The sequence below is a fragment of the Talpa europaea genome (assembly GCF_964194135.1).
Source record: "Talpa europaea genome assembly, chromosome: 6".
In the NCBI taxonomy this organism is placed as follows: domain Eukaryota; kingdom Metazoa; phylum Chordata; class Mammalia; order Eulipotyphla; family Talpidae; genus Talpa; species Talpa europaea.
The window spans coordinates 78,782,807-78,799,916 of NC_140072.1; the positions used below are offsets into that span (position 1 = coordinate 78,782,807).

Here is a 17,110-nt window from a genome sequence, read left to right on the forward strand (position 1 = left end):
CAATATTTCAGAGTGGGTAGGATTTTTTTTAAAGTTAAGTGAAAAGAACCTAGTATTTGGAGACTTATACATAATGTAACAGGAAAAAAATCAGAAGAAGTTGTATGAAATGTTAATATTCTCTGGTTGATGAATCATTTCCTTCCTCATATCTTCAGTGCTTTCCAGATTTTCTTTAATAAGCATTTTATTATTTATATTAGCATAACCTTTTTTCTACCCACCACTAAAATTTCCCTGTTTTTTGGACCAAAGGAGAGGATATCCTAATACCAAAAGGAAACTGACTCCAAGAAGTATGGCCTGTTTCCTAAAGATTTAGCTGTAAGACAAGTTTTGTTTCCTTTCTTTATTATCAAAACAATACATTGTCACTGTGGAAAGTTCAGGAAAAAACAAGCAAAGATAAAGAGCTAAAATCATCCACAATCACACCATTCAGAGATAATCATTAACTATTTTCTCAATCTTTTTTTTTCTATGTAGATAGTGAATTTCAAACTTTTAAAATACAGTTATACTTAAATTATTTTATTTAATATTGATATACTTTAAAAATAAGGCCATACTTTTTATTAATGATATAAATTGACTAGATGTATAATTTCATCATATTAACATTCTATGGTTTAAACATCTACTACTGTTGATGCTGGCTTTTGCTAATTTTTCAATATACAAACAATGCTGCAGTAAACATCTTTGAAGCTAAACCTTTGTCTGAATCCAGGATTACTTCCTTAAGATAAAGTCCTATAAGTTTATACCTTTAAAGCTTTTAAATACATATCATTTCAGTGGTGCCCAGGAAACACCCATGTGCACTTTCTTCAGAACTTTACAAGAACACCATCTACTCAGAGCATTTATTATTTCTAAAAATACACTTTCCAGTTTGATCAGTGAAAAATTATACCTTGTTTTCATTTATATTTTTCATTTGCTCAATTCTTCTGTTCTTTGGTTCATTTTTTTCAAACTGTTCATATTTTGTTTTTTAAGAACTATATATTAACTATGGTAATCTTGTTTTACTATATCTTACAAATACTTCTCTTGGTGAATACTTTTCATTTCTAATTTTCTTAAGATATTTTGTAGTGTATAAACATTTTTATAGTGTATAAACATTTCATCTTTCTTAAATCAGTTCAATCAATCCTTTATGGTTTCTGCCTTTGATGGTCACCCTAATATAAAAAGAATCCACTCATCTTTTTTCCTGGTACTTTACTTTCTTTACATTAAATCTTTACCTAGAGCTTTTTTTTTTTAAAGATTTATTTATTTATTTATTTATTTATTTATTTATACAAGAACCGGGGTACAGGTCAGATGTGTGGGAGGGTGAGAGGATTCGCCAGAGACAGAGTGGGGAACAGAACAGGCAGACTGACGAAATACACTGCTGAGGGGAGGAGCGGGCGAGGCAGGAGAGGTCTGCTGCGTCATGTGGGACCCCAGCCAGGATTGAATCAGTGCTGTAGAGGCTACGGACAGCTTCACCGCACTGCGCTCAACTGCCTGCACCACCAGGGGAGGCCCTACCTAGAGCTTTCTTAATCTAAAGTATTAAGCAGAAACTGAACTTTTCAACCCAGGGCAGCTGGTGAAAGAATGCTTCTTACCTGAGCATCGTACTTCACAGCAGCTGAGAGCAGAGCAATGGCATTCTCCTCACAGATTCCTTGCTTGATAGTTTGTTGGCAGAGCTTTTTCAAGCGATTTTCTCTATAAAATGTAGCCAAATCTAGTAATCCTGATGAAAAGAGATGCTTCTTAGGGAGAGTGATTTCAAGCATACTGATTTAGACTCAACCCTTCCAAGATGATGCTGACATTATTTTGAATATAATGCTTAGTGAAGGACTGTAAATAAAGATGTGTTGAGTTTACTCTGAGTGTGTGGCTCAACCTGAGAATGTAGCTGAACTGATGTGTGATACACAAACAAGCAGCTGTAGAAAACATGAGCACAATGAAAATGGCTTTAGCGTTTTTCCAAGAAATGCTCCTCCCCCTGCATTATCAGCATCTCCTGGGTCATTTCCAACAGCATTCGCATATGCTGTAATAGTACCTATCTTCTTGAAAAAGAAAAGAAACGCCTCTCATGGGTACATGTCTGCCTCCACTGATCCTACCCCACTTTCTCCTCATCTCTATTTGCTGCCTTCATTTTCCCACCCCCGACTCTTCACCTCAAGCCATTCATCAAAATCCCATCCCCTCCACTCCACTCCATGATATCACACCTGACACTAGTAGTGCCAGTGTCAAATCCAAGGCATTTTTAAGTTTCATCTTACTTCACAAGAATTTGATGTGGTTGAGGGTGCTACCCATCCAAAAGCACTGTGTTACTTGTATTACATGCAGCCACTTCAAGACCACATCTTGGGTACCCAAGGCCCTGGGATTCCTTGCTTGATTAGCCCTGAGGCTGAGGCTGTGTGTGTGTGCATGTGTGTGTGTGTGTGTTTATTCCCCTCCACACCATATCACCAATATGCAGACCCCCAGGCCCAATGGATGGCCTGATAGGGGGTGGGCAAAGCTTGGACATGCAGGTTGGGGTGCTCACATACCCCTACATGTAAAATGTAGTTGGTGGTGGGTAAAGAAAGATGGCAGCCCCCAGGTGTGAGGCCAGGGACCTGTCCTTCCAGAGCCACTGTGTTATAGCACAAAACTCCAAGGAGTCCCGGCCTTTCAGTTCTTAGGTTATATTTTCAAGGCATAAAGTTTGAATAGGAAGTATTTTAGCTGATACGTAACTTTAAATTTTTGTTGGGTCCCCTTTGGAGTTTTCCCGAGGACTATGCAAATGTTACAGGCATTTAAAAAAAACCTGCCAAACAGGTGTCTAAGAAGCTGAAACTCCCTTGGCTTTTTTCTGTTTTTTTATTTTTTGTTTTTTTTTTTTTTACATTTTAAAATGACATATTTATTAAGAAAAGGAAAAAAAAGAGGCACCTGCAAAATTACAGCCTGGCAGGAGAGTGGCCTCTGAAAGGGATAAGTTTGTTAAAAGAGATACTTTGGTTTTTTAAACTCAAGAGCAAATGTGTTGCTCTCTATCTTCCTCACCTTTGTGAATGATACTTCCATTAACCAACTACTCAAGGCAAATACCTCAGAGCAGTCATACTTCTCCCTCTCACACTTGACATCTCACCCATTGGCAAATCCCATCAGCTCCATCTTTAAAATATATACAAATACATACAGAGTCTGATCTCTTTTCAACATTTCCACTGCTCCACCCTAATCCAGGGTACCATCAGTTCACATTTGAACCATTATAATTAGTGATCTTTTAAAAACAAATCACATCACTCTTGTGATAGAAGCTGCTAGCCACCTCTAGTGCACATGCATGCACACACACATACACAAACACATACACCTTACTTTTTTTTCACTTTACTACTAAGAGTTAAAGCAAATTCTATATAATACAAGCTTTTTGCTAAAAAAAAAAAAAAAAAAAAAAACCTTCCAAGGTTTTCTATCACTCCAAGACTAAAACTCAAGCTTTTCACCATGATCTCCAGAATTATGCAAGGTCTTGCCCAGATCTAACAGTCTGACCTCAATTCCTACCACTATCTGTCTGGCTCACTCTATGCAACCAGCCTGCCTTCTTCCTCTTTCTCAGCATGCTAACTCTCTTCCTGCTTCAGAATTTTGCACTTCCTGTTTCCCATGTTCAGAATGATCTTCCCCTGGGTATCTGGACCCCTTGCTCACTCACACTTCCCCAGGGTCTGCACTCCACAGCACTTCCTGACAGAGGTGTCTCTGGGCCCCCAACCCCCGAGTGACCCTGTGTACTTCTTTAGGGCCGGCATCCCAGTCTTCACACAAGCCCCACAGAGGCAGAGTGGGGTCTGTCTACCTCAGGACGGGACGAGCAGTGGCACACAATGGGCATGAGCACCAACATGCTTGTAAAGGGATGGGAAACTATAAAATTTCATTAATCAGTCTTGAGTTTACCTGAGGAAAATTAAATGCAGATCTGGGAAAAACTGTCACTGGATTTATACACGTAAAACAAATGTTTAATTGGAAAGTTCGGAGGTTGAAGTCTTCCTATTATTCCATACAGAAGCAGTTCCTTAATTTTTCTGTACCATTGGCCAACAACACTGCTGACAGCTAGAAACTAAAATTCAGTATGTTTTTCACTCTGCACCCATTTGACGACCTCCGCTGCTTGTTGCTGTCAGTAAGCCTGGGGAGCAGAGAATGCTCATAACTACCTTTCAGGACAGGGTGCACTAAACAACTGTGGTTTGTGCAAAACTATCTGGGAGGGAAATTTGCGGTTACAGAGATCAGCAAGGTTTATTATTATGTGCATTTTATCTGTTTTATAATGCAAACAACTGCAGAGCAGCAGGTGTCTAGCTAGAAAGTCATGCACAGCTTCCATCCAGTCACTAAGGAAGAGTGACCCCCTCCACCCGGGGGGTGGCTTGGTATTTTATCAATCTCTTATTGTATCTATCCGATCTTTGCATGAAGTAGTAACAAGGAAAAGAGAATGGGTTCAACACAGAAAGGGAATGGCTTTAGTTTAGGTTCTACAGAACCACCTTGCCAGTGATCAGCATTTTGCCAATCTCTTGATAAAGTCTGGTGGCAATTACCTACTGCCTCCTCAGGAGGCAGGCTGATGCTGTCTGTGTACAGGTATTCCAGGAAGGCTCGGTAAACAGGATATGAAAATTCACTCATTTCTACAATATCATCTTCACTGTCTTCCAAAGAGGAACGAAAATGCTCACACCTGAAGGAAGAAAGAGGCAAGTCAGGTCCCAGCTTCCAGGCAAAAGCAGGCGGCCCTCAGAAGAGCGTCCTCCTGGGGCTTAAAGGAGAAACTATCAAGGAGAAAGAAAAACACTAGCAATGCATGACTTTCCCCCAAGCTGCATGCCATTGTATACTTACCTTGGTGCCCTTCATTTTACTATTTACATTTATCTGGCAAGGCTGCATATGCACACCTGCTACCACGGAGGCCTGGGAGCTGCCTCTGTGGCCATGTCCAACTTTCGGGCATGAGTCCCACACCCAAGTGTACTGAGCAGCGTTTATAGAAAACAGGTGGGTTTGTTCTCATAAACTGGGAGTAATTTTGTTTCCCCATTCCGTACTCTGGGTTGAATTGTGTCCTCTCCAAATTCTTTGTTGGAGCCCTAACTTTAGAATGTAATAGTATTTGGAGACAGGATCTGCAGGAGGTAATCAGGTAAAATGAGTTCATTAAGGTGGGCCCTATTCCATGCAAGTGGTGTCCTTATAAAAGGGAAACTTGGACACAGACATGCACGCAGAGTGAACTCCACATGAAGACCAGCGTTACGCTGTCCTAAGCAAGGAACACCAGGGACAGCCAGCAAACCACAAGCAAGGAGGAAGGGTGTGTTCTCCTTCACAGCCCTGAGAAAGAGCTCAGCCCTGCCAAAACCTTCATCTTGAGCCTCTAACATTTTGAAAATAAATTCATTGAAGGCCCCAGTTTGCAGTAGTTTCTCATATCCCAGCAAACTTAGACACACAACTGCCCCTGCTAATGTGGCACAGCCTGACCTTACTAAGATAAGAACTTGAGACTAAAATGTCATGTTGAATGTTGGGATTCCTTGCGGAAGATTTAAATATTCATTACACAAGAACCTATTGAATTTCAAAATCATTTACTAAAAGCAGCCAGGCACAGAGAATGCATAGTGTCTAATTCCACTTATATACATTCTTAGAAAATGCAGACTAACCTTTAGTGACAGAAAGGTCAGTCATTGTCCTGGGACTGGGATGTAAGGGGACTTTCCAGGGCTGATAGAATTGTTCTGTATCTCAATTTGGGGAAGTAGCTTCACAGTTTCAAATGGACACTTGAAGGGGATGCAGTTCAATGCTCAATGTTTTACATCACTAAAATTGATTTTTCTAATCTTACGTCAGCTTCACATGCTTGCCAAATGTTAGCATGCTCTTCTCTAACACCGACATGGACAGCCCATTTACAAAGTGTCTAGGGAGGTCCATGCCCCCTTTTCCGCATACTTTGCCCTTTGCACTTCTTCTATCTGGCTGTTCCTGAATTATATCCTTTTATAAAAGAACAGTTATCTTGTAAGTAAATGTTATCTCTGAGTTTGTAAGCCATTCTAGCAAATTAATCAAATGCAAAGGGGGAAGAAGTTACGCAAACCTCCAATTTAACCTGTGGAATCTGACGCTTCCTCCAGGTACACAGTGTCACAACTGGGTTAAATTATGGGGCACTAAGTTGGAGTCCAAAAATTGCTTACTGTATGTATGAGGAACCTCCTCCCCACACTGCAAAATTGGATCCCAAAACCTACTCATTTAAATGCTTAGAGTATTTATACCCTGAACAATACCCCCAGTTCTTACATGGGGTCTCTATTATTTCTTGTTTGGTATATGTGTTCCTCTGGTTGTAATGTATGATTGTGAAGGCAAAAAAAGTTGCACTTTTTTTCAACTTTACTGAAGTGCCCATCATAGTTCCTCCGGCCCTTAGAAAATAATAAATGCATTTATTTCACTTCTCAAAATAAATGGTTCCTTACCTAATTTTGAGAAGGACTTTATGTGCATAAATATACTTTCCGTCCACCAGAAATTTCAGGTCTGCGGTGTTAGGGTTGTCAAATTCCCTCTTCAGTGACTCAGCCACAGTGAGATGATCGTCAGGTTCTAAGAGAGTAACACCAATGTTTTCTAGAGTTAAGTACAGACATAATGAAAGTGCAGGCAAAAATATAGTGTTGCTCTGTTGATACTCATGAAAATTTTCCAAAATAAACGACCTACTGAACAATGCTTTATTCCCCCATAAATACAAATTTGCACCTGCAATCATTACAGATAAGAACCTCACACACATCTGATTGTAAATACGGCGGGGGGCGGAGGGAAGTCACACCAAATGAAATTTTTGAATGCTTGAGTAAATATACTAGCTAAAGATAAAAAGGCAGTTTCTCAGTCAAATTAAAAAGCAGTCAAATGGAGTGTTGGTTTCTGAAACTGAAACTGTGCTGAACAAAGCCTTACTATCAAAAGAGAAGTGCCAGACTTGACTTCCTAGTGTTCAGGTCATTACCCCAGTGGTCAATAATGAGCTTACCCACAGACAGGAGGCGCCACGAGACGGCGGGGGTGGCAAAGCAGGCAAACACGTCGTCGGTGCAGGAGAAGTGGGTGAGGTGGGGCAGGATCACCGACTGGCCCCGGCACTGGCCCCACATGTACACGTGCCCACCCTGGGTCTTGGCAGCAGAGGTGTGGGCAGAGTGGCAGGCTGCGATCTCTATAATCCTAAATTCACAAGCAAATAGCAAGTGAGTGTGGTAAAGATAATGAGTTCACTTTCCTTCCCTTTAGATTTACTTGATTTGAAAAACAGAAGACTTATACCTAAATCCTAAAATTTCAGGCCAAACAGTTATTTACACTTAAGGTACACTTCATTGGTACTTATCATTTATGTTACACTTCTAGCTTGTTTGGGAGTCCAACAACCCCACAGAGAACCCCTTTTAAAATGAGGATTTAATTCCTTTCCTTAAAACACTGCCCACTGAAATGGATAATGAAGACCCACGGTCAATAAGTATTTTCATCAAAATTTCACCAACTTTAGGGTTAAGTGGATCACCCCAACTCACACTTCAAAAAGTAAATTCAGTACTTTCGACTCACTCTACCATTGTGAGCATAAGATTTCTGGTACCACTCTCTGTTACAGCCAAGTGAAGTAAGTTCTTGATTGCTAGGGAGGTAGTTCTTAGAATATCTTCCAGTGGAAAATACTGTTTTTGTGGACTTGGAAATACTACTTTTCCCGAGAATAAATAACCATACAGATTTTAGAAAGACAGTAAATTATTACATCCTAAGTGAGGTTGCCTCTTGATTCTGACACACCAGGGAATGGACCAGCATCCTCAGTGATTTAGGCTCAGAACACCAGAGTCACCTTTGACTTCTTCTTCACGTACTTCAGAATATCCAGTTGACAAATAAAGTATTTTTTGTAATTTCTCCCATCTGCCACACCAGAGTCAAGGACATTCCATCTCAGGATCAATGTAACAACCTCTGAGGTCTCCCTGACTTAGACTTTCTCTTCTGACCCAAATCACAACATGCTGACAGGTCAGTAATCCCTTTGAAACACTATCCTTATCAGTACTTTCAAATATTTAATAACTTCCCACAAGATAAAATTTGGGCACAGGATGTTAAAGCCTTTCATCATTTGGCTTCCACCTATGTCTAGCCCAACATTCTTTCAAATCACTTGCCCATACACACAAGTTCCAACAAAGAGATGTACTCACAGCCTTCCCTGTCTATGTTCACAATTAAAGTCCTTATTCAGGGATAGTCTCTCTTCCTTAGAAATCCCTCCCATCTTTTAAGGTCCAGTTCCAAGAGCCCCAGGGTAAGAAATCTTCTGCTCATCTGAGCTCTTAGAGCACTTCTGTCCATACCATCAGGTCTGGTCCTGTTATCTTTTCAGGTGTATATGTCTTACCAATTCAGCTACATTATAAATTTCTGGTAGGCTGAACCACTGGTTTATTTCCCTCTCCATAAGTGCCAAATACAATGTCTGAATAAATACAATTTGTAGGTGATTTTATTGACTAATTAGGAGAGATTCAACAACAAGAATAAACTGAGGGTTGGGTAAGACTCCACAGGCCAGGGCTAGCAATTGAAGGGTGGAGATAATCCTCCACTGCCCACTTGATTAGATTTTCCTGTCAGGGAAGAAAATGGCCATCGTGCAAACTGAAGATCGCTGTGGTAGCTTCCTCAGACAGCTGAGAAGCACTGTTTTTATGTGTGGCCCATGTCATTTCACTATTAGTAGACTACAGCTCACAGCTCTTGAAAACAACTCAAGAGTAGCAGAAAAGCAGCTCTGATGTCCCACGGGGGAGAGGCAGGGCTTTGGGAGTTCAACAGATCTAGTTTGTATCCTGGTTCTACCATGTAAGGGGCAGGAATGGCCACGGAGCAGGTTTTCTGATCCAGCAGACCGGGTAAAGGAGGAGTCAGAGTCCTCAGTGGCTTTTGCAGGTCTTTTATTTAGATTTACCAGGCATGTGGCAGGCAGGGGTGCTGGGGGACAGTGGGGCTGGCAGTCCTCCCAGCCCCCAGCAAATCCTCACTCTATCTGGGCTCTCCGGCGCTCTGCTTCTCTGTTCCTTTCTCAGCTTCTCTGCTTCTTCTGGCGTCCCCGTGATGCCATCTTTAAAAGCCCAGTCTTAGCCCAGGTGAATCCCATCTACAGAGGCCCACACCCTACTCCAGGTGCCCGCCACCTGGCATGCATTCAGGACTGCAGGGTTCTGTCATCTATCCTGATGGCGGGAGGGCAGAAAAGCCTGACATTTTTCCTTACCCTACATACCACTATACTGTGTGACTATAGCAAAGTCCCTTAGCCTCTATGAGTCTTGTTCATCACATTTAAGGCCAATGAGAATTAAATGATAAAATGTTAAGCACCAAGCACAATGTCCAGTGTAAAACTGGTAGAATAATTAGCAGTTTCCTAATATTACTAACCCCATGACTCAGCATTTTCACCAACACAACTTCTCTTTGAGGAGGGAATTGATCATTCCCTTCCAATGATCAATTCAAACTAGTAAAACCATCCCTATTTGCATAGTTGAGTTGATTGGTCAATACTATCGCTCTCAGTAACCGTATTCTTTTCAACAAATAAAGGGGGAAAGGAAATAGAATAAACACACTGATTCAAAGAAAAAGTATATCTGATGTTACCATCCTATGTTACCATAGGAACCCTCCTATGTTATACTTAAATGTAAGGGTAGTGGTGCAATTAATTTTAGGGAGTTTGGTGTAGTAAGCAGGCATGAGCTGAGAGTCAGAGTAGCCTACAATGGCCAAGTTACTTAAATTCTTATAATTCATTTTATCATCTTAAAAAAAAAAGGGCAGGGGAACAGAATGCAAATAAGGCAGCAGTGAGCTCACAAGTTGCAGTGAAGAGCAATGAAGTAAGTTACCTAGTACAGAGCACATTCAACAACAATTTTGTAGGGTCAGGAAGGACACAGTGCCGGTTTTCTGATCCCATGCAGACCAAGTAAAGGAGGAATCAGAGTCCTTAGTGGCTTTTGCAGGTCTTTTATTGGGATTTACCTGGTACACAGCAGGCAAGGGTGCTGGGGGTCCGGGAGGCTGGCAGGCCTCCCAGTCCCCAGCAAGTCTTCACTCTATCTGGGCTCTCCGGCCTTCTCTTGGCTTCTGCTTCTCTAGCTTCTCTCTCAGCTTCTCTTTTGGCTTCTCCTGCTTCTTTCTCGGCTTCTGCTGGCGTCCCCGTGACGCCACCCTTAAAAGCACAGTCTTAGCCCAGGTGAATCCCATCTACATCTTTCCACACCCTACTCCAGGTGCCCGCCATCAGGCATGCATTTAGGACCTCAAGGATCCATCATCTATCCTGATGGCAGGAGGGCAGAAAAGCCTCACCTTTTCTTTACCCTACAGTCCACCCCCTCAAGGTTTTCTGCCATACAATCTACATATATATATATACACAATTTTCTTATCAAACAAACAATGCAGCCATGGCCCACAAAAGCAAATACATCACAATATAACAAAATACAACAGAACACAAATAAGTCCAGGCAGGGACCCAACCTAGTGCAAAAGACAATTATTGGAACCAGCAGATGAGCCACCACATCTGCTGCCAAAGGCACTGCTCATACGAGGGAGGGGAACCACTCACAGCATCTACTGTAACACACCAGGAGCTGTCGGGCTTCCTGGCCTTCTCTGGCTGTAGTCTCGGCTACAAGCCACACACAGCATCCACCCCCAGGATGCACTCGCTCTGGGATTGGCGATTCTATTCTGTTGGGGGTAATTGCCAACCCTCAGGGTTTCTGTCTGCAGTCGCTCCAACATTCGGCCTTCATGACCACCCATGCGACTTGCAGACCCCTGCACTCGGGCCAACCCACTGCACAAGCACATGGGTCGGGTATCCAAACTCTACATTTGACTTGGGCTCCACCCCAAGCCACGTTCCCCACCTGTCCCCCAAGGACGGGTTCCTCAGCTCCTCACCCTCACTCGACAACGAGCAGAGCATCACCCACAGGTGATTTTTAAGAGACCCACAGGTCTTCAGCATACTCAGGCTGCTTAACAGCTGCTCAGGGCTTCCCAAACTTAGCATCAGCACCATCTTTTGCCTTCTCAGTTGGCTTTTCTCCTCCGCCTGGCTGCTGGGCATGCACAGGCTGCTTTTGGCCATCAAGGCCCTCTGGCCACCCCCAGATTCCCAAAAAAAACATCTTAGCAAGGTCCTCAGCCTTCTGGCGGGATTGTCAGTCCAAGTTCATCAGTCCATGTCCATCAGTCGAAGTCTGTTGGCCTCTCCCTGCATCAGCACTGGTGAGCTCCGAATCGTGGTTCCTCTTCCGACGATTCTTGGTGCCTCAGGGGTCACTGGCTGGTCCTCTCGGGTGTCTCCTCCTCTTCCTCCGGGCGTGGTCTTATTCCGTAGCTCCCGGACAGTGTCCACCTTCTGTGCCGCCATGGCATCTCCAGCGTCGTCACAGTCAAACACAGTCTGTTACTCCTTAGTCCCTCCAGGTCTTCGGAGGGCTCCATACCCATCTGCATGGATCATCTTGCCGACTTACGCCAATTGTAGGGTCAGGAATGGACACAGTGCAGGTTTTCTGATCCCATGCAGACCAAGTAAAGGAGGAATCAGAGTCCTTAGTGGCTTTTGCAGGTCTTTTATTGGGATTTACCCGGTACACAGCAGGCAAGGGTGCTGGGGGGCTGGGAGGCTGGCAGGCCTCTCAGCCCCCAGCAAGTCTTCACTCTATCTGGGCTCTCCGGCTTTCTCTTGGCTTCTGCTTCTCTAGCTTCTCTCTCAGCTTCTCTTTTGGCTTCTCCTGCTTCTTTCTCGGCTTCTGCTGGCGTCCCCATGACGCCGCCCTTAAAAGCACAGTCTTAGCCCAGGTGAATCCCATCTACCTCTGCCCACACCCTACTCCAGGTGCCCGCCATCAGGCATGCATTCAGGACCGCAAGGATCCATCATTTATCCTGATGGCGGTAGGGCAGAAAAGCCTGACCTTTTCTTTACCCTACAAGTTTCTTCCCAGGACTAAGTGTTTTTAACAACAGCCACAGAAAATATGGGGTCTTCCCCGAGGAACTCATGATCCAGCTGAAGAGAGAAGTTGTATATCGTAAAAAGGCAACTAACTCCCAAGCTATTTGACAGTGTGGTACCAACTACAGCTCAGTGAGTAAGGGATATACTGGGGGATTCCTCAGGGAATATTTACAGAAAAAAGGGAATTTAGCTGGCTATGCTGACTTTGGACTTGTCAACAAAATACAATAAGGGCATATAAGCAAAGAGAAGTGCATGTAGGCACAGGGTGAAAACAGCAAGTCTGGAGAGAGTATAGTATGAAGACCTCACTGAAACAAACAGACGTGCAACCTGGAGAGCAGAGAGCAATGAGGCTTGCTGGGAACAGTGGTGTCAGTCTTAAATCCCAGGCTGAAGAGTTTAGATATGATTTGATGTGAGAAAATGAGAAACAATTTGTAAACAGGGCCATGATGTGATAAAAATGGCTTTCTGGAATAGATTCATCTCACAAAAGGGTGTAAGGCAGACTAAGACAGAGAGAAAGAACACTCTGGAATGTGAGCTGGGGAAGGCTGACAGGTGTGCAGATGAGAAGTCTAAATATGCTGCTACAGAAGAGTCAGGGTGGCCTCGGATATCAATGCAGAGGAAGGAGAAGTGTCGAAGATGGCCCTAGAAGCACAAGTTGAAGAAAACATCCACAAGTGCAAAGGGAGGGAGGCACAGTGCTCGTCTGGGCGCAATATACAGATATCTCAGCAGTTAATCAAAGAAAAAGGCCACCTACATTTTAACCCTTTTAGGTACAAAGCAATCAAGGGCTCTCTGGAGAAAGGGGAGGTTAGAAAAACCCAGGCGTTTAGATGAATATCAATTAACTGTTCCTGTTCTTCGCATATCTAAGCACTTCCAAGAGGACCTGCTAGGCCTGGACTTGGAGATTTTTCAAATAAGTGCTGTCGTTCACTTAAAATAATAGACAGCCACCTTTTCCCTGATAACTTTCTATGAAAAATGTAACTGATTAGAACACAATGGTGTTCTTCTATGCTAAATGACCCATCATCAGAAAATCAAAATACTTTAATTCTTACATTCATTCCTGAAATATTTATTATTAAATATTTCATGAAAAGGTGGCAGCCTTCACCATTACAGGGGTCAGGGACACAGTGTTCCCAGAGAATGGCTGGCACAGCTCTAAAGGCTGAGACTGTGGCCCTCCCGAAGCTTTGTGCCATTTTCCCAGGACACCCAGCAGCACTCAGGAAGTCAGGGGCAGGGCACAGGCGGGCAGCAGCTGCTACAGGAACAAGAGTGCAGAGTTTAGAGGGAGGCTTTCAGTCTTGACTTGGGCCCCAGGCACCCGCCTTTGCCTAAGGTCATTTGTTCTTTAGTCTGAGTCATACCAGAAAGCAATTTTGGAGATTTTACAGTCTTACATGCAACAGACGATGACTATAAACTGAGTTATACTGTCAAGGTGTCTGGAATATTCCAACTTTATTTTGTAGCCATGAAATAATAGCAATACCCAAATAAATGTTTTGTATCATATCAATAGCATGAGCCATGGTTTCATAGATGTTAGCAATTGAAAAGGCAGAGAATGAGAAAGAATGTAACACAGAAAACAACGGGAGAGAGAGAGAAAATGTACTTTGTGAAGGAGGAGGGAGACAAAATAATGATAAAAAGATGCAGAATAATGATTTACAATCCTGGTTTTATAAGAGACCAGCATAGTACCAATTGCTCAAGAAGTCCATAAAGTCAAGAAAATTCAAGGCAAGGTTAGTTTCAAGTCAATTTAACTTAAAATAGCTTTTACGGAACCTTAAATACAAAGACACAAATGAGGTTAAATCAAAGTCCTGAAACTTCAGAAAGATTATAAATGAATGAGTTACAGAGAAAAGAATCATTTTAATTATTAAAATTAACGTCAGCATGAGGTGCTAACAAATATTAGCAATCTTCACCAGTAATGGACCTCTCTGGGAAAAATGTCAAAGCTTTTTCTTGAGTTGTTATTTGAACTAATAACCAATGTAGAAAGGTTTTTAATCCACTTCTTGAAGAGGTAACTAAAACCTGAAGATCCACCCCACCCCAAATTCAATCCTGTTGTTTCTAATTAGTCAAGCTTCCCTGTCAAGGGCCCCAGAAGAGTCAAAAGTTCCTGAAAAATAAGTCATAACACATCTGCAAAGCTTCAGTCACTGAAAAGGGTGGGTAGCCGCAGAACAAGCCCTAGCAGACTTACAAATTCCTCCCTTGTACTGTTCATGTGATCAAGGGCCTGCAAGCTCAGAAATTACCACGGGAAATTCAAGAGTGTAAAACTGAGAAAAACAGAAATATTGCATTGAGTCCTTTCCTCCATGGTATTTGTGGCCAAAATAATGTTCACAACACCAAATGTACAAGTGTCTACCTATTTCCTTTTATTTACATGTGTGATTAAACATTCTGTAAATGTTCACAAAATGTTTTTGAATTAAAAGTGATTTTTAAAAGATGAAAAAGCAGTAAATAACTCTAATACCAGGTAGGGAACTTACTTGGCACTCCCATAAAGTCCCGGTCCTGGGTCCCTGCCTCTTACTCTCTCTTACCAAGCTGCCCTACAACCGCCATCCCTGTGTGACCAGTGTCAGACCTGGACCTCCTTCTGGGGCTCCAAGGGGCAAGCAGTGCATCAGAGGACACTACTGAGTGAGCCAGGGGCAGAGATTCTGTGAGCCCAGGGACAGAGAGGAGTTAATTTTTATGTTATGTGTGGAAGCACATTAAAAACTATAAAGTGTCAAACATGTTTTTATTTCCATGTAACCTTTAGTTGATCCTTTAACATTTCTTTTTTGTGACTACCCAAAGCTCAAGACTGTCCTTTTGCTTTTTACTAAGTGGCTTTGAACTAACTTTGAAAGAAATGCAACAACAGGACTGATGCTCCAAGTGCATGGTGCGTGCTTCATGACCTCCACTGTCCATCCTCCCCAATTCTTATGGGGTCCTGGATCATCTAAGATTTTTGGAAGACAAAAACAGGGATTTATAGACCTATTTACATATATTAAGTAAAAGTGACCAGATCAAGAATACTCAAATAAAAATCTAGGGGGTTGAATGTGAAAATCTGGTCCTTACTTTCACTGTTAAGTATTCTAATAGAAAAATATAAAAGAATTTCATACAAATACAAGATAATCTACCAATATACTTATTTTTCAATCATATATAACACAAATTAATATGTAAGATAAAAATTAAAATAGCAGTATTATTTCCACAATAATTACAACTCTGGTTGAAAAGATAACAAAGTGCTTTCACCCCACATTACTGTGTCAAGAAATGAAAAGTGAAAAGGCAGTGACATGGCCATGACTGAGAAATCCAAATGGCCCTCAAAATATTAAGATGATTTGAAGACAATTCTGGATATGTTAATAACTTAGCACAATCTTTCAAACAAGTACAGTAAGTATTCACTGTCTAGCCATTTTTCTCTCCCCCATAGAAGTAGCTTAGGAGTTGAAGTATGGAAACAATTCAGCCCTTTTTAACCTCAAATGCAGTTGCTGAGAGAACAACTTTATCACCCATCCCAGGTACTTTCATTTTCCTAAACCACAAATGCTAGATCTCAAATGTTATAAACGTTCTCTTAAGAAGGAGGGGTAAATATCTAGGGGGCCCAATGGACTACAGCAGAGGATTAGGGTGGCTTTGGCAATGGGGGTCGTGTGGCACCTTATATCTGAAGATGAACTATACCTCTGAATCATATACAGTGTTATAAACAAATGTCACGTCAGTAAGAAATACTACTATAAAAGAAAGACAGAATGAAAAGGTAATCTACGAGGGGAAAAATAATGTAGAATAGTTGTTGGAGGTTTAGTCATTGTATTTTGTGTAGTTGTTGGAGGTATAGATGAAATACGAGTAAGTGAAAGTCAAGTAGTTAACACACAGTCAATCTCTCCAACAATTCAAAAATCAATTTTAAAAAGTAATGGATGTTCTTGCTAAAGAAAATTCTACTATTAACAATAAATTTCCCACAATTCTATATCATGCCCGTTTGTTTAATCACCAAAGTTATTTTAAAGCACATATTACCTGTCCTTTTCCACAACAACAGGAGTAGGATAGGACTGGTTACTTTTATTGCCAGTGCCCAGCTGGCCATAAGAATTTGCACCCCACGCATACACTTGGCCTTCATCTGTTAATACTAATGTGTGTGCATAGCCACAGGCAACCTGGAAAGAGAAACACCAAATGCATTCAGGTTTGCAAATAGAAGGAAGTATGCTTTTAACTAGAGAGGTTAAGTATCAAAAGTGGAAAAAAAAAGGAAGAGGTGGCCTGCACCGGGATGAAAGCACTAAGTTAGCCTAGAGCTAGAACTAGTTTAGGCCCCAATGTGTGGTAAAAATTGCAGTGAGATCAACATCAGTTCTTCTGCAGCATGAATCAGTTTAGTCAGCTTCTAAGGTGGCATTTATTAGGCTCACCGAGATAGGGCTTCAAGTGAATAAAAAATACATGTCTTTATTTTTTAATAATTACTTTCACTTTTATTATAAAAGTAAAACATGTTCAATGTGAAAAATTGGTTAAAATGTGGAAGTAACTCAAAACCAGGGTTTTCATTCTATTTATATACAGATATAGAGATATGCACTGATAGCTATTAAAATATTTTATAAGCAGCTCTGTATCTTTCTTTTTAACATTACATGTGGCATACTCACATCATTAAAAATCCTTTGTAAACAATTTCCATCATAAAGATTTAGTGTAATTTATTTAAAAATTAGCTTATTGTTTGCTTATGTAAATTACGCTAATAGTGCTATTATTTAAGCTTTC

The 17,110-nt window shown here is 41.6% G+C and overlaps 1 protein-coding gene across 2 annotated transcripts in view; it reads right to left on the reverse strand.

Moving 5' to 3' along the window:
• RCBTB2 (RCC1 and BTB domain containing protein 2) overlaps positions 1-17,110 on the reverse strand; it is a gene marked incomplete at both ends in the record, with an annotated part of 29,768 nt that overhangs the window by 2,969 nt on the left and 9,689 nt on the right. For both annotated transcript variants that reach the window (XM_084234618.1, XM_084234617.1), the window contains 5 exons: positions 1,629-1,759; positions 4,659-4,798; positions 6,612-6,738; positions 7,172-7,362; positions 16,355-16,497. In XM_084234618.1, the coding sequence (XP_084090744.1) occupies positions 1,629-1,759; positions 4,659-4,798; positions 6,612-6,738; positions 7,172-7,362; positions 16,355-16,497 (732 nt within the window). The remainder of the gene's footprint in view (positions 1-1,628; positions 1,760-4,658; positions 4,799-6,611; positions 6,739-7,171; positions 7,363-16,354; positions 16,498-17,110) is intronic.